Source organism: Lagenorhynchus albirostris, chromosome 5 (genome assembly GCF_949774975.1).
Source record: "Lagenorhynchus albirostris chromosome 5, mLagAlb1.1, whole genome shotgun sequence".
Lineage (NCBI taxonomy): Eukaryota > Metazoa > Chordata > Mammalia > Artiodactyla > Delphinidae > Lagenorhynchus > Lagenorhynchus albirostris.
Window position 1 is genome coordinate 72,371,814 of NC_083099.1, and position 27,202 is coordinate 72,399,015.

Sequence of the window (27,202 nt, forward strand, 5' to 3'; positions counted from 1 at the left end):
GGTTTGCCCTTGAGGTCCTGGGGTGATTATGAACAGCATTCCCTTTTCACCCTCAAAGTATTCTAGTTTAAACAATAAATTAATGGTGAAATTAAATGGTCACCCCACCCATGCTGCACTTCCTCCAGGACTACTTCTCACAATGTTTATCTTTAATTACAACAGTCAGCCGGATCTAGAAAGTGGAGACTAATCCAGACTACATCCAGCTTCCTTCCCTCCTTCTCTCCTTTCCTTTAAATTTTAACCCCCATTTTTTTCCAAAAGGATTTATCTTAGCGAGCAAAGATGCCAGCAGGCATCCTATGGAGAGCCACAAGCTTACTACAGGTGTACCCAAGTTTGGCTCTAAGATTTCTGTTAGTGAACTGAAAGCAAAGGACATCTAAACAGTTGTACAGAAGGGGAAACCAATTCATTATCCAGGAGAAACAGGACTATTCGTGACTCTAAGACCAGGGAGAAGAGTCTCCAGCTGGGCCGTCAAGGAGGCCACTCTGTGTGTATTGACAACATCCCAACATCCTCACTTCCATGCCTGTGCAGACAGCAAGGCCCGGGGGCTGGAGTCTCCGTGGGCCATCACTTCCCTGGCTTGTTCACGAGGCAGCACCGAACAGACAGGATGGTGGATGAGAAGCAGTGAATGTACAACTGCCGCATGACTCCAGGCCTCTCCTCCTTCCCTCTTGCCTTGGGTTTCTCTCCTCCTCTCCTCCCCGTCTAGACTTTCAAGCTCCTCAAAGCACCTTCAGACACTGAGAGTAGTTCAAAGATGTTCGCATACACATTAAAGTAGTTGCCCACTCTGATAAATCGTAAGTCTGGGGATCTTTTTATTTTCTTCCCAAATTACACTTCTGGACGAGAATTATGATTGGCCTTGGCATTTTATGATTAGGTAAGTGTGAGGTCAATTAGAAAAATCATTTGATGGAATTTTAAATTACCAATAAAAATCAACTATTTCAAGTATAGGGAGAAAATATTTGAGGAAAAGTTTGAGCATCCAAAAACTTTTGCCATCAGCCTCCAAGGACCAGCCAACGACCGACCAAAGCCTTCAGAAGGTCCAGGCCAACTGGAGGAGGCATTTGGTCAATTTTTTGCCTCAATGAACTTTCAGACCCAAAGTCTCAAACTGGCAGTTCTTGGGCTGAATCTGGTGCACCATTTTGTTTTGTTTGGCCAGCAGACTGTTTGCTTAATTGCCACTATTTTAAAATCAGGAGATTTTACATTAATAACACATATTTCTGGCTTTTTTTAGAAAAAAAAAAAATCAAAACACCAGGCAACACTGGGCCCATATTCATGCAAAATAAACAAGATAATCAAAAACACCAGTTAAGGGCTTCCCTGGTGGTGCAGTGGTTGAGAGTTCGCCTGCCGATGCAGGGGACACAGGTTCGTGCCCCGGTCCGGGAGGATCCCACATGCCGCAGAGCGGCTAGGCCCATGAGCCATGGCCGCTGAGCCTGCGCGTCCGGAGCCTGTGCTCCGCAACGGGAGAGGCCACAACAGTGAGAGGCCTGCGTACCGCAAAAAAAAAAAAAAACACCAGTTAAGAACCAGGGCATAGATGGGTTTTCAATCAACGGCTCTCCTTCCTTCTGTGTCACAATCCATCTTTAAACCTTCAAAAACTTGTATTACTTCCTGGAGGCATTTACCTGAAACTAAACTGCTACAGGCTGGATCCTGAGTTCCCTGAATCACAAATGATTCTTGTGCCTGTTACAAGGTATTATGTTCACTGGATGATCCTCTTTTCTTTTCAGAGCCTAACCAGATGTTCTCTCATTTTACACTTTTTAAAACAAAAAGCCACTCAGTATCTGATCCTGAATGTGACATGGCACAGGGACTGGAGGCTGGGGCTCCTTTGCTCTGGTCTGTGCAGGTGGCTGGTGGGCACCTATCCTCACAGATATTCCATTTACCCACACATCTCTCCTACGTTCCAGCTGGCTGTTTCAGCCCCCTCTGCATCAACAAGGCCTCAAAGGCTCTCTCTACTCCTTTTATACAAAATGTATTGCTTGATCATCTATCTGATGCATTTAACCTTTGACAGCAGCTGAAAGGATGTGAGGTGTCAGTGGAAAGGGGGCCTGAAGGACCAAGGTCACGCCATATTCTTCCCAAACCCTGCTGACATCTTGGCAGGAAAGAGGAGGCAGAAGAAATGCGGATGCCTCTCCTCTCCTCTAGTCATTCCTTCTAAACACATGACTCACCTTTATGCTTTTACCTTGCTTACACACCAACTTCCAGGCTGAGAGCTGAATACCAATGAACTACAGTTACATTATTAGGAACATGAAAATCTTGTTCGCTGCTGAGCCAAGTTAGAGCACTAGAATTAGACTGTCTTCTTTACAGTTCCAAGCTCATGATCCTTGGGTCCAACAAGATAAGATGGTCCTAGCAGTTAGGGAAAGGGTTGCCCTTGCTTATACTCTGTGTAGACACCGGGCTTCATGTTATTAAGGGAGACAGTGTTTCCTTACAGGACCAAGCAGTCAAGGAGAACCAGAGAAGCACCCAAATGCACTGGCAAGCACTCCACGCTGCCTGGCAGTAATGAGGCCCCATGAGCATCTCCATGACGTCACGTTTCTGAAAACCCATCAGGAGCAGCACGCCTCATAATGAGTGCTCGTCTGCAGAGGTGGGGACAGGCAGATTATTATATAGGAAGCAATTCTGGTTCCTAAATATGCATCTCCTTCTACAAACAGTGATAGAAAAGTCTTGAAGATAAGCACGCCAGGGACGGCTAGGTGCCTGGATCAACACGCTCCTACGGGCAGCTCCTTGATGTGGGGGTCAGTTCTGCCCCCTCCAAACAGAAGATCATGGGAACGCTCTACGATCAACAGCAAATGGCTTGTTTAAAGAAGTCCCTCAACGCAGGAGTTGGAGGTAAGGCGTTCAGTTCAAACTCAAGTCCAGTTTAAAAGCTTGATATTTCTGCAATATCAATTCTGCAGCTAACCTAGTGGCAGAGGCCTGGGGACTGAATATCCATCACACTTAACCACCTGCAGAAATGCAGTCATGTGGCTGAAATGTGTACCCGAGGTAGCCACGGAGCCATATTGAAATTCTCCTCACATGGAGCCAGCCATGCCTAACTTAGCCCTTTTCACACACTGTTTGTCACAGAAAGTCCCTCTTGTACCTACGTCACTGTGATTCAACTCTATTTGGCCTCTTTTCCCCAGGAAGATGCTTACAGATAAGTCTTTTTTGCCGCCTAGATTACAAATGAGGTTCTCTCAACAAGATGTTTATTTGGCAAAAGAAACAAGTTGTAATGCAAAAAAAGGATAGTCCTCCCGGGCCTGTCATCCTTTGCTGGGCCTCCGTTGGAGCACCTGCCCAGGCTCACCCCCCAGGGAAGCCATCCAGGGCGGCAGTCCCTCCAGCTAGGCTGCCAGCTCCCGGAGGACAGGGTCTAGTTTCTCTCTCCTGCTCAGCCAGGCTCACAGTAAAAGCCCACTGGGGGAGTCTTCTATTTGTGCACAGGGCCAGGTCCGTCCTAAGCACGCTTCCTGGAGGCTATACCCACATAGCAAATCCAAGGGCCCTTCCAAGAGACCTTTCAGAAGAAAGAAGCATCTCACACACACACACACACACACACACACACACACACACACACCCCTTAGAATTCTGAAGGCAGAATATTAAACTGAGGATGACGTTGGCCACACAGTGAAGTTCTCAGTCCCACGTATTTGTGGCTCATCAAGGGAAACAACAGCAGCACTGACTTGGCGTTTGCACCTTTGGCATTTGTGTCTTTACCGAATTTCATCTGCCCTCTCTCCCTCACATTATAATCTCCTTGAAAGCAGGAACCATGTGTTCTACCTCGTAATTCCTCAAAGCACCTAATCTTACGGTTCACACGCGATGAACCCAATAAAAATTAAGAATAACAATGTTTCCTGTGGATTGTCGTTAAAAAGAAAAATGTGAAAGCAGTTTCTATAAAAACACCAGTGATGGACTATAGAGCCTTACTTAACAGCTGGCCAACACACTGTTGAGGAAGCATCCTCTGATTAAACGATGGTTCCTTCATGTGTTCAATCAACAGCTGCTACGTGCCTGGCACTCGGTCTGCACACCCTCAAGTTAGCATGCAACCTGGCCTCACCCCATCCGCTCCTTCATTCCCTCACTCATTCTTCCAATGACATCTGTGTCAGTCAGGTACCATGCCATGGATCTTACTTATTGATTCAGTAGTGCCAGAGGACTCATAATGCACAGGATGACAGAAGAGCTGAAATGAGTAGTGTTTTCAGAGGAGGGAAGCCCCTCACATGGTCCCCACCAGGGCCTCATCTCAGCCTGAGCATTCAGCCTTTGGGAGCCTCCCTGACTCCTATGGCCTTCAGATGACAGCAGATGTTCACAGCTTCCCTGGCGGGCACAGCCGTCAGAGAGGAAATAATTACATTAACAGTAACAGAATTCCACTCAGGTTTTCTGTATGCAGCTTTTTCCTTTTAAAATATATTTTCCCAGTGGGGTCATTAAAAAATAATGAGCTTCTAATAGATATTTGTATCTCCACCGCAGGGCAGGTATTTCTCTCCCCTTTTGCTAGTGATTCCTGGAGGGGCTACACCACTGCCTGCAGGTTACACGGGCTCCGCAAAAGCAGTCAGCCCTGTCTTCTAAATCCCAGGGAAGAAGGAATACGGGGCTTCTTTATCAGTCACTAGTTTAAAAGCTGGCAAGCTTTTTTCTCTTTACTCAGATTTAACTCTAATAGAAACTGACAGGTTCAATCTTGGTTAATTTTTTAAAAAACACGAGAACAAAGAGGCAAGAAGTTGATCCTCAGGTGTCAGGAGAAAATCTACTACCTTTCACCTCCAAGCCCCATGCTTACTCATCCTGGAACGACGGCGGGGACAGGTTCTCTTACAAGCAGAGCTTCATGCCTAGTGAGCAATGGACCTGAATTTATATTGGCCATAGAATCTTCAAGACACTACTGCTACATTAACATCCTGACATAAGACAATCTGGAGAGTGATGGAAGATGCTGCTTGGCTAGATGTTAGAGCCGTGTCTGTCTGTTTTCCTCCCTCATACAAACTGATTTCAGACAGAGAAACTTGAAGACAAAATGACACCATGAGTTCACACAACCTCTCAGCTCCAAACCCAGAAACAAGCACATAGAATTGTTTTTTTTAAAAAAATAATGGATTTTAAATGACATTTACTGATGAAATGGTATGCTGTCTGGGTTTGCTTCAAAATAATGGGGGTGGCTGGGGAAGAGGGAAGAGGAAAAGTGGATGGGGGTAAAGATGAAACAAGGTTGGCTCAGAGTTGATAATTACTGAAGCTCCATGAATATTACAATACTGAAGCACCCAGAATACTAGACTCTAGACAGATACATGATTCTGTCTACCTCTATGTTGGAAGTTTTCCAAAATAAAACGTAAAAAAAAAAAAAAATTATATTGGGAGACTAGCAATGTTTAATAAAGGAATACTGAGTTAGGTATAAGGATGGCCAAGATACACTGTTTAGCAAATAAAAAAAGATGCACAAGGGTATATAAAGTATGAGTCCACTTATACACACCACGCGCACACACACACACACAACTGATAAATCTGTAGAAAATTTCTGGAAAAATAATAATCCTCGCATACTGTTTGAATTTTTAATGAAAATGTATTACTCTTATATAATAATTTTTTAAATTCAAGGAATGTAGCAGGGGAAGGGAAATAATAGGGGTGAAAAATGATATGAACATCTCCATGAACCAGAAACCACTAGAGCCAAGGGCTGGAGTCCAGAAGCAGGTAGTGACCGGAAGGTCATGCTCTGGAGGGCACTGAAATACCGCAGGCCCCCAGCCAGGCTCACGGTGTGAAACAGGGGACCGGTGCCTGCCTCAGGCACAGTCTGTCCTCCTCACGTCCCCCGCCCCCCCTTTTCCTTCCTCCTCTGCTGCGATCTTCTGTATGCCTACCTTCCGCCTCTCTGAGCTCTTGGTTTCTGATAGAGGCATGTTAACATGTCACTCCGTCATTGTGGACTCATTGTTTTCTCCTTGTAATACTGTCAGTTTCTCTTCTGCAAGTACCTTATATTGCTTAGGGTATATAGTAAAAGTATAAAACAAGCCTGCATAGATGCTAAATTGCTGAGGGTGCTTTCCTCAGGGGAGGGAATGAAGAAGGGGAACACAGCGACAACACCCTAGCTGCAAGGAGTCCAGGAAAGAGAGTCTCCAGCCTGTTTGTCTTCCATAAAGGGAGGCAGGCTTCTATGGCAGGACATTCCTCAAACATGGGAAGGGGGTTCAGATGCTGAGAAGCCAAAGTATCAGCACTAATTATGCTAAATTATCAGTTGCTCCAGTTTCACATACCATGAGGAAGCTGAACCTCAGAGGTTAAATGATTTCCCTTAGGTCACAGAACCAAGTGGCTGAGTGGGACTGGATAAAATTGCTACCACCAGCAGGAAGTGCTACTCTGTGCCAGGCACACTGTTTAATTTAGCCTCCAGTCAACTCCACCATATACAGTACTGTACAGTGCTATAATCTCCAGGTCTCAGCTAAAGAAACTGAAGCTCAGAGAGATCAAGAAACTTCCCCAAGGTCACACAGCCTTGAGTGGCAGAGGTGGTATCAGTCCACTTCCTCCCCTCCTACTTCTGTGCTAGTCCTCACCTCCTTCCCAATGTCCCGGAGAGCCCTTCTCCAGTCCCAGGAGTGGGATAAAGCAGCCTGCAAATACGCTGGACATTTTCATTCCAAGCATCTGGAAAGAGGTTAGGCTGGCACAACTGCTATCAGTAAAAAGCACATGACCTAAAGGTAAAAGAGTGGACACTATTCAAATATTTACCACAAAAGCAAATTCCTGCCTGGTGGGGTTATCAGCAGCTGACAGGATTAGCCTGCTGCTTCCACCTCATGGTGGGTTTGGGCTCAAACCAGCACACAGCCAGCCTGTGGAGCCAAGAGAGAATGAACCGGAAGCCCACGGCCCCCACCAACAAAGCTGCCATTCAGCAGCTCCTCAGGCGGCAGCTTCAAGACAGAGTGACCATGACCAATGGTTGTGACCCCAGCTCCTCAACACACAGACAGACACACACACACACACATTCACACACTCACTCATTCCAGGCTCAGCAGGGGCCCTGTGACCTGGCTAAGCCACTGCCAGGCTTCCTAGCCCCAGGGGCCTCCCCTGAGGACCCAGGCCACAGTCTGGGCCCCCTGCAGGGGGTGGGTGGTGGACCTCAGGCCTGGTGCCTCAGGGAGACTTTAAGGGCTGCCTCCCAGCCTCCCACCCTCCCAGCCTCCCTCCCTCCCTCCCAGCCTCCCAGCCTCCCTCCCTCCCAGCCTCCCACCCTCCCAGCCTCCCTCCTTCCCAGCCTCCCACCCTCCCACCTTCCCAGCCTCCCACCCTCCCACCTTCCCAGCCTCCCACCCTCCCAGCCTCCCTCCCTCCCTCCCAGCCTCCCACCCTCCCACCCGTTTCCCTCATAAGCTCCAGTTCCATATCCTTTGTTCCTGCTCACTCAAGGATCTTATAAAAAAGCCAGCTCACAGTCCTCTGCTAAAAAGGGAGGGTTTAACACTTTGGCAGGGGTAGAACTGCCAGATTTAGCAAAGAAAGAAGGGAAGAAAGGAAGGGAGAGAGGGAGAGAAGGGAGGAAGGGAACCCAACAGGATACCCAGTTAAATTTAAATTTCAGATAAACAACAAATACTTGTGTAAGTATAACCCTATACAATATTTGGGATATACTTACCTAAAACAAGTATTCGTTGTTTATCTGAAATTTGATTTAACTGGGTATCCTGCATTTTAACTGGCAATCCTATATGGTTGGGAGTGGGGTAGAAGAGGAGGTATACAGAAAAACACATCAGCAGGAAAGGAAAACACAAATGCAGTTGTGATGATTAAGGAAGGAGGGAGACAACGCCTTTACTGAGAGTCTCTTCTACACCAGAAACTTGCATGTGCATTATTTCATTTGAGTGTTCCAGTAATTCTGTGTATTAGCCATATTTATCCCCACTTACAGATGAAAACACAGAAGTTCAGAGAATCAACTGACTTGCAAAGTGTCACATGGGTAATTCGTGAAAGGCAGGACTATAATCCACGGCTTCTGAGTATAATCTGAGCGCTATTTCTTCTACATATGGCTGCTTTGCCTGCTGATACACCCTTATAATTTTTATAGGTTGTACACAGAGCAGATCCAACAGTTTTCTTTACTTTTCCAATACATTCATAAGGAAGTAAATTCTAAACGGCATCCTGGACTAACACATATTTGCAAAATACAGTCGTCTACTTACAGAGATCATTCTATTTACAGAGAAAGCACTAGACCCTTCTCTCCTTTGGGCCACTAATCCCAACTAACCACATTGCCCAGCTAACCATATTTCCCTGACAAAGAGGCAGAGAAAGAGTCAAGACAAGAAGGACAATGTTCCACCCAAGATGACCACTGCTCCCCAGTTTTCAGTTGAGGAAGGTCATGAGATATCTGACTCAACAAAATCTTACAGGGACCCAAGAGGAAAAGGCTCCTCTATCCCTATGCTAGCATCCCACGAGCCATCATTTTCCCAAAAACACAGTTGATTTGGTGTTATGTTCTGGGGGGGGAATTGTTTTTTAAAAAGCTATCTGTCAAAAGGACAGTGGGAAATACTTTCTCCTCCAGCCCCCCAAGCCTCTAACATCTGTGGCACACAATCGAAGGGAAACAGCCATAAAAATGACTTAATATGTGCCTTTGTTGAAGTACAGTAACTGTCGGACAAGTGACTATAAAAAGAACACAGCTGAGACGGTCTAGATTTATTTCTGCTTAGTGAGTTTCCAGATCAGAATGTGCTCTGTTCATCAGTTGTTTTGCTTTTGTGCTGTTTGGTTTCTAAATTTTCCTTTCTTTTCACAGATGCTAGCAGCTTCTGTTTATGATAAAATCCTGCCCATCTCACAGTCCACACTCAGGGAGACCACGTGGCAGTCAGGCCCCACTGCCAGTTCCTGGGGGAGGGTGGTGCCCACACAGGTGGGCAGACAGCCGCGGGGATTCCCCACCAGCTACAATGGCCAAGTCCATGGAGATGGAGCTGAGCCTGTTCACAAGGGCTCCGCTCTGCCTACCCTTGCTCAGGCCCTGTTTACTCCCCTGCCTTCACCCCTCCTCTTGCTTCTCCCACCCCTCCCTACAAACACACAGGCACAGACTCCAAAGTGGCAGACAACTAACACTTGATCTTTTGGGCCACTGGAGCCTCCAGTTTTCTGTGGAAGATGGCAAAAAACCACACTGTTTCCACCCCAGCCAGCACCATTCTCAGCCTGAAACAAATACCCAAAGGCAATTATCCAGAACCCCGGGGCGCAGATTAGCTCAGGGCAGTCATTTGCAGACTTAATTATCAGAGGTGTTTAGAAACATTTCAGCTGGAGGGGGGTGGAAGCGGGGGGGGGAGGACATGGACGGACTTTTAATTTCTGTTGATTCTGAGGGCGCAAGCCCTACAAACAAGGCATTTTTTGGACTCTACCAGCTGCCCTGACGCAGGGGTCTCTTCTGTCTCATCGTAGAGAATGATAATTAAAGATTCTGAAGGTGAGAAAAACTCAACTTCATTTTGGATCTAAAATCTTTCCAAGATTTCTCTTGAAAAAGCCAATTAAATTGATTTAAGTTTCACTGTTTTTAAAATCCTCAAGGTACAGAAAACATGAATTCTGGCCAACACCATTTAAATAAGTGTGATCAGGTTTCCATATATATTACATGAGAAGATTCCAAACCGAGGCTTGGAGGCCTCCGGGCTCTAACTGCACTTAATAGTAAGCCTGGTTTAAGGATCCCTGGGGCACTGGCCCTACGGAGCAGTGAGGATCTCACCAGCTGACAAGCAACCTCAGGCCAAGGAAAGACTGTGCGGAAATGGTGAGGGTTGGAAGGGCTGGGATCACAAAGGCCAGGGCTGAAAGACGGAGGTCTCGGAGCCCACCTGCTCCCATTCCCAGACGGAGGAGCCCAAGCATGGTGGCTGGGCAGGCACCAGCACATAGCATATCAGACTCTGAGTGCTTCTTCCATCTCCTCCCAGGATCTTTGTTCCCTGACCAGGGACCTAACCCGTGTCCCCTTGCAGTGGAAGCGTGGAGTCTTAACCACTGGACTGCCAAGGAAGTCCCTCCTCTCTCTGTTAAATCAAGACCCCCAGACATAAGATACACCTTGTATGAAGGTGAGGGAATGAGGCAGGGAGGCTGCTATGAGTACCAGGGCAGATGTTTGCCCAAACCTCCCCCTTCCCCACACACAGCAGAGTAAAGGGCTCCACTCTGTCACTCTGGGGCAAACTGCAAGAGGATTACGTAAGGGAGAACAGCCCACCAGGCCCAGGAGTTATCGACTCATTCAGAGGCCTTGCAGGAATTTCCTGTTGTGTGATTTGGGTCTTGCAAATAACTACAACCAAGCCGAGGCTGTCACTCTCCTCTGTCTTAGAGGAAATGCGTGTCCTTGAGTCACCAGTTGCCGGTGCCCTGCAGCTCTCCAAAGACTGGGCCTAGCTCTGAGAATGCCCACAGGGAGCCAGCAGGAGGGTGTGCACTGAGAACGAAGGGTGGGCCAGCCCAGGGGCAGTGAAATCCCAGGCCGTGGGCCTAGTTTTTAACAAAAACCTACATGTGTTTCTGCTTTTCTTTCCCTTTTTAAATTTTTTTAAATTGTAAGACATATATTACGTACAAAGGAGTACATGCAAACACAGACACACTCCCTCAAGTGCAGCACAAAAGAAATGCAGCCCTCCAGCGGCAATCCCCACCTGTGTCTGCGTCCCCACCACTCCTCCGCTCCCTCCAGAGGCAACAGTCATGCTGGTTTTGGGAACCATCATTTTCTTGGTTTTCCTTATGATGTTCACCACTTGCGTATATATCCCTAAAGATTACATTTCCATTTTGCCTATCAATTCACATAGCTAGCTCCCCGTCTGCTCGTTTTATCTTTATATAATACTCAGTTAGCTGAATATATTATATTTATCCATTCTGCTGTCTATGAGCATTTAGGTTGTTTTCAGTTTGGGCTACTACAAATAATGCCGCGACAAACACTCTTGAATGTGTCTCCTGGTCCTCAGGTGCTGGAGTTTCTTTATGCTGCACACCTGACAGGGAAACACTGCAGCACCAGAACGCGCGTTTCACTAGCAGATGCCAATCTGTGTTCCAAAATTATGCTGCCTCTCCCTCCCTGAAAGACACTGATAAACCCACTCCACTTATACAGAGGAGGGGTCACGGTGACTCGAGGCCAAGAAAACCTAGTTCATCACCAGACTGGCAAGTGAAAGCTGTATCTTGATACCTTCTCTGTAAGTCAAAGCCCAAGATTTTAAAATTCTGAGCTGAGCCAGAACCAACAATCCAAATGGCTGGGCTTTCCACAAGAAAAAATGTCACAAACTCCGCCAAATGAATGAAGTAACATCTATGGATTCGGTGCAGACCCACCTGCCCATACTACTAAATATAAGCAATAAGTACAAACGTGTCCCTGAGATATTCAGCACAGAAAGACTGCAGACGGATCAGTCCCCATCTGCCGAGGGTGGAGGGGGGGTGAGGAGGGGTCCTGGAGGCCCCCCACGAGCTGCTACATACCTGTATACTGGCTGCATCTCCCTTGCTATGCCAATGACGGCGCCGGGCAGGAAGTTATCGAACTCCTCAAACAATTCCCGGATGTTGGTCTTGTACTTTAGGTCTAGGTCCAGCTGAATTATCCGCAGGATCTCTGGAGGAAAGAACAATACAATAATGAGACAGGCACACATCCTGGGAGGCTCAGCCACTGACAGAAAATGAAGTGGAAGGTGCAGAAAAGGGTACTGGATTGTTCTTGCTGTCACTGAATAATGCAAAGACACTGCTTGAAACAAAGGCCCTTCATCTACCAGCAAGCCCCCACTCACTAGAAGCCTTCATAAAAAACAGGGGCCCTGAAGATTTCCTTCCAATTGCAGACATACAGTTTCTGTAAAACTAGGCAACCAGATCCTCCAGTTTAGGCCACTGCCCTGGGGTAATTGTCAACAGGGCACCATTTCATTCTCAAAAGTATCTGATTTAGATGATACAGTACACGGACACCCTACTGAAAACTCAAAGCTACAGGTGTTTCTCTTTGGGGTACAGGTAGTAAGTGACCCACAGAAGTCATTATTGCTTCAGGTTCTTATTCCTATATATTTCTGCAAACCTAGGTATGTGTGGAGTTAGGATGCTGACCCAGAGAAAAACAGCTAAAAGACCTCAGATACTGTTTTTTGGGTTGTTTTTTTAACATCTTTATTGGAGTATAATTGCTTTACAGTGTTGTGTTAGTTTCTGTTTATAACAAAGGGAATCCGCTATACATATACATATATCCCCATATCTCCTTCCCTCTTGCATCTCCCTCCCACCCTCCCTATCACACCCCTCTAGGTGGTCACAAAGCAGGGAACGATCTTCCTGTGCTATGTGGCTGCTTCCCACTAGCTATCTATTTTACATTTGGTAGTGTATATATGTCCATACCACTCCCTCACTTCGTCCCAGCTTACCCTTCCCCCTCCCCGTGTCTTCAAGTCCATTCCCTACGTCTGTGTCTTTATTCCTGTCCTGCCCCTAGGATCATAAGAACCTTTTTTTTTTTAGATTCCATATATATGTGTTAGCATACGGTATGTGTTTTTCTCTTTCTGACTTAGTTCACTCTGTATGACAGACTCTAGGTCCATCCACAGTACAAATTACTCAATTTCATTTCTCAAAAACTAGTTTTTAAAGACAGTCTTAAAAATAATCATATTCATAAGCATCATAGTTACTAGTCTGTCATAAGATCAAGGCCAAACAGTGACTCTGAGAAATCCTGGAACAACTGGATTAGTTTAGATCTATCCCTGAATTAAAGCTGGCTGTTCATTTTTTATTCCAGCTTGTAAAACTCATATCTAGTTTCTTGAACTGGACATTGTACACAAAGGGTTTTATTCTTTCTTCTAAGTTGTAATATGCATTCAGCTGAGGAGTATATTTCCCATATCCACCGAACTTTCCAACTCAAGTTACACTTGCAGTTTCCTCCCCCAATTAGTTTTTGTATACTTGCAGGGTCAGGTTTTGCTTTGTACCTTCCTTCTTTAAAAATGATAAACAGTACTTCTAGAGACAACTACCCTGTCCTCGTCACACCTACAGTCTGCTTGATGTGTTATTTACCAGTTGAAATTACAGTAACAATTGTGTGCCGTAAATATAAAAATGTTTAAAGAGAATACTGACAAATAAGGTTTATAGAAATATCACATTAACTTAAGACTTGGCTATGACTAAAGATGGGAGAGCAAAATGTATTTGAAATTTGACAGAATTTTTACTTCACAATAACCTAATATTACTGATAAAAGTGAAGGGGTGGGCTTCCCTGGTGGCGCAGTGGTTGAGAGTCCGTCTGCCGATGCAGGGGACACGGGTTCGTGCCCCAGTCCGGGAAGATCCCACATGCCGCAGAGCGGCTGGGCCCGTGGGCCATGGCCGCTGAGCCTGCGCGTCCGGAGCCTGTGCTCCGCAACGGGAGAGGCCACAACAGTGAGAGGCCCGTGTATCGCCAAAAAAAAAAAAAAAGTGAAGGGGCAGTTGAAAATGGGTAATATTGAAATAACTGTTAACTAGCTTATGGAATAATGTGTTCATAGTTAGCCAAAGACAGCAGACGACTAAAATGGTGCTCTGAAGTTCTGACGTGGCACTTATAGCTGCAGGTTGCTAGGTTACAAGCAAGGTGTACACAGACGGAAATGAACAAATAATATAAAAAGTCTATGTAGATAGGAGATTCGTATTTTATTTCTCCAGTGACATATTTACAGTTGAATATAAATTAAAGGCGTGCTTGCACACCAAAGCCAGGTCCTTTAGGTGGTTCAGTCAAAGAGGTAAGACCTCCGGCTGGCTCACATGAGAAACGTCCACTCCTTGGCCCAGGTTTTGGGATTCTGCCAGCCTTGAGTTCATCAATAATTTTTTCAATATCCTTAGGTGTCAGATCCTTAAAGTAGCTGTCATTTATTTGAACCATTGGTGTGTTTACACAGGCCCCTGAACATTCCACTTCTATAAGAGTGAAAAGTTTGTCTGGTGTAGTCTCTCCAACCTTTACACCAAGCTTTTTCTGAATGACCTCCAGTATGCTGTCGGAGTTACGAGGCACGCAAGGGAAGCACGCAAGGCGTAGTAGTGCAGACTTGAACATGTTTTCCAACTGGCTTTCGGTTATACACTGTATAAAAAGTTGCTACTTCATATACTCTCATTGGAGGTACTTGTAAAACTTCTGCAACCTTGTTCATAGCAGAGATGGGCAGCCATCCATTCTGTCTTTGGGCTAAATCCAGGACTGGAAGCGCAGCTGCTGCTTTACGCCCTTCTGGGTAGTTTTTTACAACTGCCTCTATCCTCTTACAGTTTTCCGGTGTGAAATCAAATGGAGCATCTGGGTTATTCTCAGGAGTATCTCTCTGCACAAATAAGAGCTCCAGAGAGCTGGAGTTCTCTCCGGCTCCATTCTGCACAGCTGTCTTATGCAAATTCCTTACATGTCTTCCCCACTGGGCAGCGAAGCCAGCCGCGCGGGCCCAGAGCACCACGGAGAGGAACATGGCAGGCCAAACTGTGGGCCTTTGGGCCACGCCAGGTCTACTGTTATGTTTTTAATCCACTGTCTGAAAGACTAACTGAGCTATAATTAGACAGACCGACTCTCACAATCACCTGGCTCTTAAGAGCTGTTTGCTTCCGTTGCCCCCAGATGACTCAGGGGCGAGAAGGGAGGAGAGAGGCACTGAGATCATTCTCCATCCTTTATCCAACAGGACTGTCTGAGCTCCTGGGCCAGTGGTGGCAGCAGGGGACCACACACCAAGCTGACTGGGCCCTGCCCTCAGGGAGGGACACTCAGGTGACCGAAAACAGTAAGGGGGGACCTAGTGCTGACGTGACATGGAAGAGGGTTAAGTGATGAAGGAGAAAGAGTAGTACTAAGAGAAGGCCTGGCCTGGGAATCAGACCACAAGGGAGCAGATTCCAGTTCTGCTGCTGATTAATTCTGTGACCCTGGGGAAATTATTTCACTTCTCTAAACCTTAGTTTTTTCATTTGTTAGTGCAGATGATACAGTGTGCCTCATGAGGCTGTGATGCCAAGAAGACGAGAGAACAGGTGGGAAACGTCATCCAGGCTGTAGGCACCACAGGAACCCAGGGTCTGGAGAGTAGGGAACACTCACTAGAACCTGAGGCAGTTGAGGAAGACTGAACGGAAGAAGGGGACTTGGGCAGGCGAGGAGCAGTGAGGTAACAGCACCACCTACCCAGAATGCCGGGCTCCCCCCTCAACTCTCCACCACGCTTTCACGGCGGCCCAGCTGCAGAGCACGGCGCTGTCAGGACCCACTGCCCGTGGAAGCCCCCTGAAGACAGGGACCCCATCTTCGGCATCTTGGCCTCCGTCCACTCATAGTGCGGGGCTTGGCATTCAGTAAATGCTCAGGAACGTTTGTGGAATTCAGTCATTCTCTAGATTAGTTTATGAAGAAATCACAGCTCATGATTCAAGAAAACTGATTCATTTGTCTCTGTTCTACTTTCCTTTGTGATGCAGAAACAAATCAGTAACTGATATCCCATATGAGTTTTCTGAAAAAAAAAAAGTGCCAGTAGGTGAGAATCCAGCTGCTCAGGCCAGAGGGGAGCAGGCTGCTTCTTGGGCCCCTGTGGGAAGGGGGTAGATGAGAATGGGCCCCAGGCCAGTTCGGACCCGGCGGCCTGCCTGCCTTCACACTGCCCACCCCACACGTAAATGTGAGCAAAACTGCCACTTCCCCTCCTGCACTAAAGACAATAATCACAACTACCTAGAAACTAGGAAGGGTGATGACCCAGGAGCCTGGAGGTCAGCAAGCCCATGTGCTGACGTGGCTGCCTCCTAGACGCTGCCCTAAACCAGGAAGGAGATGAGAAACAGGCCACAAGGTGGAGTCTCGGGGCACCTGCTGCTCTCAGAGCTGGCCCTGGAGAACAGAGGTAAGGAACCTGATGGTGACCTTAGGGAAGGCCACTGTGTCCCAGGAGAGAGTGTCCAGGCATGAGTTGCAGCCATCAAGGAGTCATGACGGGGAGGCTCCACCGCACACACCCCTCCAGCCATTTCTCTCTTTCAGTCCATCTCCTGCGTCCCGAGCTCCCAAATCCAGGGTTTCAGGCAGCTCTCACACACGGTAGAGCAGAGCCCTCATGAGACAGGGACAGAATGGCACCATCATCCCAAACAGAGAAATCACATCATCGCCGGGGGTGGGGATGGTGAGAGGACAAAAGGGTGTTTGACCTGGAGATGGGAGGCCTCAAGGAAGTATGGTGGTAGTTCTGTGGCACCGTCAGGGCTATGAAAGAAAGGGAACTCTCATCCTCACAGCCCTGGGAGTACTTCCAATAATACCAGCGAGTGCCACATGAGAAGCACCCTTTCTCTGAGTGGTTTATAAGTGTCTGGTATTATTATACAGGCAACAGTTTTATTTCTCATAACCACCCAACATGTTAAGTGGAGTTATTCCCATGTTTAAATGAAGAACCAGAGGCTTAGAAAGGTTAAAAACAATAGCCCAAGGTCCCACAACCAACAAGTCTCGGAGCTGGGATCTGAACCCAGGTCTGCTTGACTTGAAAGCCCAGCATGCTCTTCCCAGTAGACCCTGATTCTGCTTGTGACGGGAGAGGAGCTCCTGGGAGGTAAGTTTTAGCTCCACCGCTACCCACACAGGAGGCCTGGGAGCACGGAGAAGTGCCAAAGACCTTGATAGACAAAAAGCAGAGCGACAGCCTGGTCAGATGAGAATTATGAGGAAGCCCTCTATATAAAAGCGGTAATTTCACTATAATTAGAGAAATTCCTGATCGGGGGGCCATGCGGTCTGTCAATCAGTCATTCTTCCTTGAAGGCTTACCATGTGCTATGTGTACTCTCTGGTCTTTCAAGATCATCTAAATCCTACTTAATCTGCCTGAAGCAATCCGAATACCTCCTTCCCTGGCCTGCCTGGACAGGACCTGGGCAGAGGGCCGAGCTCAAGGACATCAGATTCCCTTGAGGAGACCAGTTAATGCATTTGGGCAGAGCCTGGCCTTGTCTTAATATGCCCCTCAGTCAATCTGAGCACTTTCCCAGACCTTTAGGCACTGGCTGGGAGTGAACTTGGGAAGGTGACGTGCAGCCCTAAGACACAGGACTTTGAGATGCTTTAATATTTTTTATAACTCCTCCTTGGTAAAGCACCTTTCAGGAAGGATTTGCTTAAGCTTGGGAAGACTTCTTTCGAGAGAGAGCCTTCGCCACACAAGGTTAACTGATTAGGAAGGAAAGAGGCAGCAGCTCCAGCATGAAGTGACCCCTTCACACCAATGTGAAAGGACTGACCCAGTTGTCAACTTTCAGGCTGAGGCAGGAGGACACTCCCTTCTGTTCAGGGAGGCCGACAGCTCCCAGCACAGCCTGCACTAACACGCAGGCATTTGTCCAGACAGTTATCCTTTTATGTAATTGTGAAATAAGATGCCAAGTTGTAATGTCGCTGCTGAAAAGAGGAAGATGCTTACCAGGAAGGCTGGAATTCATTAGGATGAGATGTTTTAAAGGGCCCTGTTCCTCTGGTCCTTGATATAGTCATTTCTGTGGGAACTACATCCGGCGCGTTTTATACATAATGCTGAAAGACTGTTTTGAGGATGAAACAAGGTTGATATGTGGAAGTAGCAGCCACAGTGATGGCCCAGAGAAGATGCTGGTTGAAGGACAGCTGTAATGACAGCAAGTAAGACCACTGAAATGTAAGGAATAAATGAATGAGATAACTGCTCCCAAAGAAAAGAGGAGATGAAATCTATAAAGCACTGGGGAGAATGTTTGAGCAAAAGGAGGAGTAGTCTACAAAACGCAAAAAAATGTCTCGCATCTCAGGCTGGTTGAATGTCCGCCATGTCACAATCCCATGAGAAGAAAGCAGAAAAGGTAGTGGACAGAATAATCTAGGATAATGCATTTGAAAAGGGAACCTGATAATAACTGAGGCCAATATACCCATTTACAGATGGGGAAACCGAGGACCAAAGAAGCAGAAGGACTTGCCAGGGATCGCACAGTCCAGCTAAGTGGCCAAGCTGATCCCAGAACTCAGGTCTTCTGACTCCCTAGCCAATGGTCTCATGTTAACTAGCCCCCCTGCCACCACCCACTCCCAGCATGGACCATGAACCCCTAGGGAGCAGAAGATATTGCGTAATGGCCCAAAGGGTTGTGCACAAGACTTGCCAGGCACTCAACACAACTAGCTCATGGAGGATCCGCAAATTACCCATGAAACTGTAAACCTGCAGATTAATAAGTAGTAGCCAAAGAAAAGAAAGACTTCCATGACCCACACAGTTTGTAGGCAACTTTTGGAAATGGGAAAATGGCTCTCCATATTCTCACATTAACCTCAGGCAGAGACGTTAAAAAAACAAACAAATCTTTACATTCCTCTAAGAACACACCTTGAGCTGTGCTAAATTCAAAGGGAGGCAGGAACCTGACTTAGCATCTCAGAGCCACCCATGGGGACCCAAGCTCAGCGCCCCGTGCGAGAGCCACAGCGACCAGCAACCAAGCAATGTCCTCCCTGTGCCCACCATCCTCTGTTCTAGGCAGACCTGTGCATTCCCAGGAATGTGTCTACTGCTACATTCCATCAGTTGGGTGAGGGGCATTCCGACCAGCCCCTCAGGCTTAAAATCTTCTCACAGACGTGTTTAAATCACAAAAGCAAGAACTGAAGTATCAGTGTGTGCCTAGGTCACGTTCTCAGGTAGAAGGAAGCTTGGCTCACGTGTTAGGAAGAGACCTGTGTGTGCACCTGGTATTTGAGGAACACACTTGTGGCTGGTCAACCTCCTCAGGTGAGTTCAACTCCCTGATGCTGGTTGCCCAGGCCTCTTGGTAAACGATGGAACCTGGAAGAGCTTCCGGCATTCCCACCTCATGGCTCAGCAGCCGGAGCTTTAAACGCTGGTTTCCACGGAGGACAATAGTTTGGCAAGAGCTCAGAAAAGCTGACCTGGGCTATTTCAGGAAATGCAAGAATTGCTGCCTACAAGGTATAGAAGGTGGTTCAGGGTTCACACAGGACTGGTGAATGTGTGATCACAAGATAGGATCCACTGAAGTATGTCAACTCAAACTGGGAAAAGATGCTCAGGACCTAGGCGGGCTTTCTGGTCTAAGACATACTTCCTCTTGAGCTTCAACTCCAGGGGATAAAGTAAAAAATGTGGCGCCGTCTTCACAAGAGGAGGTCAGCTCGCCTCGTCCTCTCATGCTCCAGTTTCAGGCTGACAACATGGTGCCACTCGGTTCGAACAAGTTGGAAAAGGAAAGACAAGATCCCAAGTGCTGGCTCAAAATGCGCTTTCAAGACCTTCAAATCCCCATTACCATCATCACCGCCCTGACCCTGGATGGCACTGAGGAGGTTCCAACTGCCCGGGTGATTGCTCTTGGGGTTCAGAAAGCCCACCCCGGCTGCTGCGTCTGAGGCCCTGAGCACCAGCCTGGCTGGGCTGTAGGGTTGATGCCTCCGCACAAGTGCACTGCAGAAGGCAATGTCCACGGCCTTAAAACCAGCTGGGAGGTTCCCAAGCCAACATTCCCCGATGGAAACAGGCTTGAGACAGCTCATCATCAGCCTCCAATTAAACCAGCCACAGGGCATGTCATCTGACCATGGATGGAATTACAATGCGGAGTGAGTAATTAAGGATACCCCCAAACAAACAAAAGGATTTAAAAAAACCTCCTTTCCTCTCCCCTCCCTTCTCCTATCCCCAGAAACCACAGACACATCTTAACACACACAAAACAACACAAAACATAATAGGTCAGGAAATGATGAGGAGGTAAGACTCACTTAGGTGAGCACTGACCCCCCATCCTGGGCAGCAGACGGGCCTTCTCCAGGGGCAGATGAACCATGCAAGCACCTTCTCTCCCTTTGTGTTTTGAAAGAGCATCAGAGCTTCCCAGAGATAAATATTTATAAAACATTAGAAGGCCCTCACCTCTGAACATCAGCCCAAGCTTTCCACTAACCCGGAGGGGGCTTGGGGAGGAAGGGAAATGATGACAGTTCCAAGCAATGCGGGGCATCACGAGGCTGAGGACCTGGAAGCAGCTGCTTAGAGAGGGAGCTCACTTTCTCATTGTCTGCTTGGCAAGGTCGCAGCAATTTGCCACCTGCTTTATCATCATCTGGAGCTTGTTAATTGCTGCTCAGCAGCACCTCTGGCCTGTAGGACCCAAAGGGCACCTGAAAGGGGCGGAGACTTCCTCTAAGGGTAAGAGGCTCCTGACCGGGGAGGAGACAGTCCCGACGTGCCACACCAGCCCAGCATTTCCTGCTAGAGGGCTTCAGGCTGGGTGTGACGGAGGGCCCGCCATTCCACTGCACAGACCCAAGCTGTGTCCCCGAGGGGGTCCGAGGGTGGAATGCGCCGGGGCGGTTCTCACATCCAACAGGGAACTTGGGTCGCCTCCCAGCTGGGCTTCTCCATTCCCTTCCCCGTGCAAGGCCCAGCTGCAGGACAGCTGGCTAACTGTGGGAATAGCTGGCACGAAGGAACACAGTGCAACATGCCAAGCGTCCAAGGGGCTCCTCCAGCCCGCTCAGCTAAACGCTCCTTCCCTCGGAGCAGAGAGAGTGTGTCTGTGCCAGGCCCATTGCTGGGGCTTTACAGCTACTGACCCAACGCACGAACCTCCACTCTGCTCTGCTGGGTGGGTATCAGGACCCCCCATCTTCAAATGAGGAAGTTGAGGCTCAGAGAGTTTTGGAGACTCACCTAGGACAACCTGGCAAGGAAGCGTCAAGAGTTGAGAGCAAGCACAGATTTGCCTCATACAGGTTTCTGAGAAAACCCTTCAGACATCTCTGAAGTCCCTTTTCAAATTCCGTTATCTTTAAAAACAAGAAATGCTGCCACACCAAGAGCAAAAATACCAGACAGATGCAGAGCATCTCAGGCAGAGCTGGGCTTTCCCACAGCCACTTCCCTCAAGGCCCCCACCCTCAAGGAACTTGAAGACTATTGGGGTACCCTTTCATTGAGCAAGGGCCAATGGGGAAGTTTCAGGAAAAAGAGGTTTCATGCCACAAAATTAAGTTGAAAGGAAGTTCTGAAGCCCCACACTTGCTCTGAAGCCCCGCGCTTCCCTGCCTTGCAGGTCCCTGGATGGCCAGGATACAGCAGTGCTCGGGTCTGCAGGCTCAGCGCAGCCAGGAAGTCCCCCAGGCTAACCTATGCTTTCCACATCAGCAGCCGGCCCCTCCCCTGGGGGAGGAGGGGAAGGGAAAGGCAACTGAGTTCACAAGAGTGATTAATACAACCTGTTAGCAGCTCTGGTGAAAGGCTTTGGGGCCAAGAGGTTGAAATTAATGACCAGAGTCAGTTTTATGTATTAACTACAAAGCAAATTCTTTCTTCTAGCCCTACTCAACCCTCTCAAAATTAAGCGTGGAGTGTTAGCTATGGCTCAGCCGTAACATTTTTACAACTATCAGCTCCTGTTTTGTGGACAAAACAAGGTATTATGGAAAGACACGGTTTTCCCTTCAGCAACAGTGCAACGGGAGTCTCCTCCCTCATCCTTAGCACCTTCTGCGACTTGGTATAAATCATATCCTTTAGGATAGGACAGAATTTATTTTGAGCTTGGCTGAAAAACTTCAGGAACATATATAAGAAGACAACACATAAAACACCCAGCCTCAATTTTCCTCTCACTTATATTGCCAACATGAAATTACAGCTCATGTACTTCTTTATGAAGTTCAATATGCAGGGGAAATTGAATTTTAGATTTGAAAAGCAGAACAGCAGAATATCCCACTTTCTTTCATTTCTATGGTATGGATGTCCATGGTCCCTGCTGGCCTCTCCACAGCTTACAGCTCTCTGATGTCTGCTATAGACATTATTTCTTGTCTCTCGTGTAAACTCTCCTTCCTGTTGGGGGCAGGACCACACTGCGACTTTGTTCACCAACACTGAGTCTATGCCTGGTCTCTGCTCTTTTCACGGCTTTTTTCACGGACCCCTAGGGATGGCAGCTGTAGAAAGCAGTCCTCTCTGGGCAGAATTAATAGGTATTTTCTGGAAATAGCGATACAGCAGTTACCATGGGTCTGCCCAAACGGTCAAAGCAGGACTTTGCAAATTCCTCATTCTGAGGTTTTTACTGGAAGTGTGTGGCTCTTGCTTCTAATCCCATCTGCCCTCTCTCTTTCCATCTTCCAGCCACTCTCTTCCTCTGCGCTGGCATTTGAACCTACCCCAGACCCACAGATTCCATTCAGAATTAGGGAAACTAACAAAGGTTTTGTCCCATTGCCTCGCAGTTCCTCATCCCCAAGCTCTGCCCGGACACACGTTCCTGTCCCTGGGCCTGGCCAGCACCCCCCGCCCGCTTCGGTTCACTCAGATGACAATGACAATAACAGGACTGATTCCTTATATTTTACAGCACATAGCGATGTTCCCAGATCACAAAACTCTTTCCCATGCTTTGGCTCATTTAATCTTTACAACAACCCTAGGGAGCAGGTGCATCTCTGTCGGTTGGGTCCAACTGCACATAGCAGAAGACCTAAAGTAACAATGGTTTAAACACACATAAGACCATAGCTAAGCCATCCAGGGATGGGATGGCTGCTTTGTGAAGTTATCAAGGGTCCAGGCTCCTTCTACCTTTTCATTCTGCTATCCTAGGTCTGGTTTCCATCCTCAAGGTCACCTCATGGTTCAAGATGGCTACTGATGCTCCAGCCAACCTGGCTGCATTCCAGGCAACAGAAAGGAGGAAGGAGGAAAGGCCCTCCTTCTTCTTTGCCCCCTGCAATAAGGCAGACCTTTTAGGCAACCTTCCTGGAAGTCCTTAACAATTCTTCTTATATCACACCAGACAAAATTTAGTCACATGGCCACACCTAGCTGCAAGGGAAGCTATGGAATATATTCTTTTACTGGGCATAATGCTGCTCCCAAATAAATGGGATTCAGTTAAAAATGAAAAAGGAGAGAATAGAGCAGCAACTAGCAGTTCCACAGCAAGCAAGTATTCATTCCACCCACTCTGGAGATGAAGAAGTAGAGGCTCAAAGAGATTAGGTTTCGCTAAGGTCACATGGTCAATAATGGCAACACAGGAACTAAGTCCACATCATCTGACCCATGTCCAGACTCTTCTTCCTTGTTCACAAAGTCCCTGTGGCTGCAGTGGAGCCACTAGCGTGTTCCTGCCTGGACTCCTGTCTGCTCACCTTCCAGACCGTTGCTCAGCCCTCACCTGTTCCGTGATGGCCTACCATCGCCTACCTACCTACCTACCTACTGAGATCTGCGCCTGCCAGTCCTGGATGCCATCGTGAAGGATGCCTGTCCTTCATCGCCTGCCTCTCACTTCCCTCCCTGCCTGGCTCCTTGCCCTGTGCCCCAACATGTGCCTTCAAATCTGGGCATGGTCACTAGTAAGGTAAGCCCAGCCAGCGCCAACCCAGACCCCCGTGAGCTGGAGCACACCCCAAAACTCTGTAATGCCCGTGGAGTTCTGTGAGAAGGATGCCTCACCTGGGCCCTGCCCCACAAGGATCGTTGGCATCTCCTAACACTGTTTCCGGTGGTGAACCTCTTGTGTGGCCGGCGCCTTGTTCCATTCTGACACTGAAATCATACTTCCTGCACGCTGCGTGGCTGTGCGCTAGAGCAGAGACCTTCAGGTCTCTGACAACAACACCTAAGCAAGCACAGGCAGTTTTGCTTTCAAGGTCCCAGCACCCTGGCCACTTCTTTCACTTCACAAAAAACAAAGGCTTCTGATTTGGGCAGCAGTTCTTCCTGGTGTGAACAATGGATCCGTCCCTCTTTCCTGGGGCTGAACTGCCTGAGTCCCTTTCACCCAGCAGACTCATCCTTCTCCAACGGGGCTTACAGCTCACCACCACCCTCAGACTCAAGGCTGTGGGTCTCCTTCAGCATCCTCTCTAGCTGATACAGTGGGAGGACCTGCAAGAGAGGGATGGGCCCCACCGAGATGCTTACACCAGGAGGGAAAGTGGATCAGGCAGGGAACAGCCAACACTTCCCCAAGGGGAGAAAGCCTGCCCTCGGGCACACGCCTGACTTCTCCCTGGCACCATGGAGGAGTTGAGGAAAGAGAGGCCCCCATCATTCCTTGTGCCCAGAAATCCACATAATGGCAACTTGCAAGGAGAAAAACCAGTTTCTCTACTTTATGAACCCAGAAATACCTCTCTGAGACAGGTGAAGATCTACCCATCCCCTTACCTTTTGAAGCAGGAGAAAAAAATCTGTTTTTCTTTCTAAATCATTAAAAGGTTTTAGTCTTTTCAGGAGGAAAACCTGTGACGGTTTGCAAACTGACTTGGCTATGGTCAAATTGCTCTCCAGTTTTCCTGCCTCCTGAGAAAATGTTACATTATTTTGACTTTTATGCTACATTACAAAAAGAAAGATGGAAACCATAGCAAAATGCATAGACAAACTACAGACTGAGAGAAAATATTTGCAAATGATGCTACCGACAAGGGTTTAATTTCCAAAATATGCAAACAGCTCATACAACTCAATAACAAAAAACCACACAACCCAATAAAAAAAAAAAAATGGGCAGAAGACCTAAATAGACATTTCTCCAAAGAAGACATACAGATGGCCAAAAGGTACATGAAACGATGCTCAACATTACTAATTATCAGAGAAATGCAAATCAAAACTACAGTGAGGTACCACCTCACACCTGTCAGAATGCCCATCGTCAAAAAGTCTACGAATGGGCTTCCCTGGTGGCGCAGTAGTTGAGAGTCCGCCTGCTGATGCAGGGGACACGGGTTCGTGCCCCAGTTCAGGAGGATCCCACGTGCCGCGGAGCAGCTGGGCCCGTGAGCCATGGCCGCTGAGCCTGTGCGTCCGGAGCCTGTGCTCCGCAACGCAAGAGGCCACAACAGTGAGAGGCCCGGTTACCGCAAAAAAAAAAAAAAAAAAAAAAAAAAAGTCTACAAATAACAAATGCTGCAGAGAGAGAAAAGCAAAGGAAAAATGTACACTCCTACACTGTTGGTGGGAATATAAATTTGTGCAGCCGCTATGGAGAACAGTATGGAGGTGCCTTAAAAAACTAAAATAGAGTCGCCATATGACCCAGCAATCCCGCTCCTGAGCATACATCTGGAGAAAACTCTAATTCGAAAAGATACACGCACCCCAACGTTCGTAGCAGCACTATTTACAGTAGCCAAGACATGGAAGCAACCTAAATGTCCATCAACAGGTGAATGGATAAAGAAGATGTGGTACATATATACAATGGCATATTACTCAGCCATAAAAAAGAATGAAATAATGCCATTTCCAGCAACATGGACAGACCTAGAGATTATCATACTAAGTGAAGTAAATCAGAAAGAGAAAGACAAATATTATATGACATCACTTATATGTGGAATGTAAAATATGATACAAATGAACTTATTTCCAAAACAGAAAGAGACTCACAGACATAGAAAACACACCTATGGTTACCAAAGGGTAAAGGGGGAGGGAGAGATAAATTAGATGTTTGGGATTAACAGATACACACTACTGTATATAAAATAGATAACCAACAAGGACCTACTGTATAGCACAGGGAACTATATTTAATATCCTGCAATAAACCATAACGGAAAAGAATATGAAAAAGAATACACACACACATATATATACACACACATATATATAACTCAATCACTTTGCTATACACCAGAAACCAATATAAAACCGTAAATCAACCATACATACTTCAGTAAGAAATAAAATGAACTATCTATCATCATCTATAAAATGATGAGGTTCCCATATGCCTGGGAACAAGGTACTGGGCTAGCTCATTTTTATATATTTTACCTAATTTAATCCTTACAAGTAGGGTTTATTGTCCCCATTTTATAGTTTTCTCCCATCCAAAATACAGTCTATGTTTCATTGCTTTCATCCTTGTTTACCAAGGTTAAGAGGAGCCCCTCCTACTATGAATCTAAGAAGAATTACCCAAGAATGTGGAGTAGTCAAAAGACTGGCCCCTATGCTGGGAGTCCAGATTCCAATTTTCATTCGAAATCCTTTTTATAAATTGTTCCCATCACAGACGCAACAACTGAAAAGATTCTACCAAATTGTACTTATGCACTGATTGATTCATTCACTTGTTTTAATTTCATTTAATTAATTTAGTTTCTGGTTTTTAATTAAATAAAATTATTTGTTTTAATTTTTAAATTAAAGACATAAAATATAATGCCAAATTGACATCATTGCAGATGAAAGCAAAGAAAAAAAAATTTAACCTCTAAATATTTTAGTAGGTACTTCCTACCAAACAAGGACACTCTCATCATAACAGTACAACCATCAAACCCAGGAAATTAACATTAATACATCACTACCACTTAATCTACAGCCCCATTCAAAATTTGTCAATTGTCCAAAAACAAAAAGAAAATTTATGGTCCAGGATGGCATACGGTTGTCATGTATCTTCAATATGAAATAGTTCCTTAGTCTTTTCTTGTCTTCTGGGACCTGGGACAATTTGAGGAGCACAGGCCAATGATTTAGTAAAATCTCCCTAAATTTGGGTTTGCTAACGTTTCCTTCTGATTCGATTCAGGTTATGCATCTTTGTCAGGAACAGCACAGAAGTGACGCTGGGTTCTTCTCACTCCATCTTATCAGGAGGCACAACATGTCAATTTATCCCATTATTGGTGATGTTAGTTTTGATCCCCTGTTTTTTTAAAACAAGTAATGAAATGTGCTCTGCCTTATTTAATGAAATGTGGACTTAGGAACTCTGGGCAAGTGTGAGTAGGCAGGGTGCTAGGTTACAGCCCTGGCTCACAGGCCTGACTCTGCCACTGTGTCTGGCCTTGGACGAG

General features: G+C 46.9%; 1 protein-coding gene and 1 pseudogene across 1 annotated transcript in view; both read right to left on the bottom strand.

Annotated features, from left to right (window-relative positions):
• Positions 1-27,202, bottom strand: part of XXYLT1 (xyloside xylosyltransferase 1) — a 190,368-nt gene that overhangs the window by 63,458 nt on the left and 99,708 nt on the right. Inside the window, exon 3 of the mRNA XM_060150334.1 lies at positions 11,740-11,872. Coding sequence (XP_060006317.1) covers positions 11,740-11,872 — 133 coding nt within the window. The remainder of the gene's footprint in view (positions 1-11,739; positions 11,873-27,202) is intronic.
• On the bottom strand, positions 13,981-14,814 carry LOC132520548 (NADH dehydrogenase [ubiquinone] flavoprotein 2, mitochondrial-like; annotated as a pseudogene).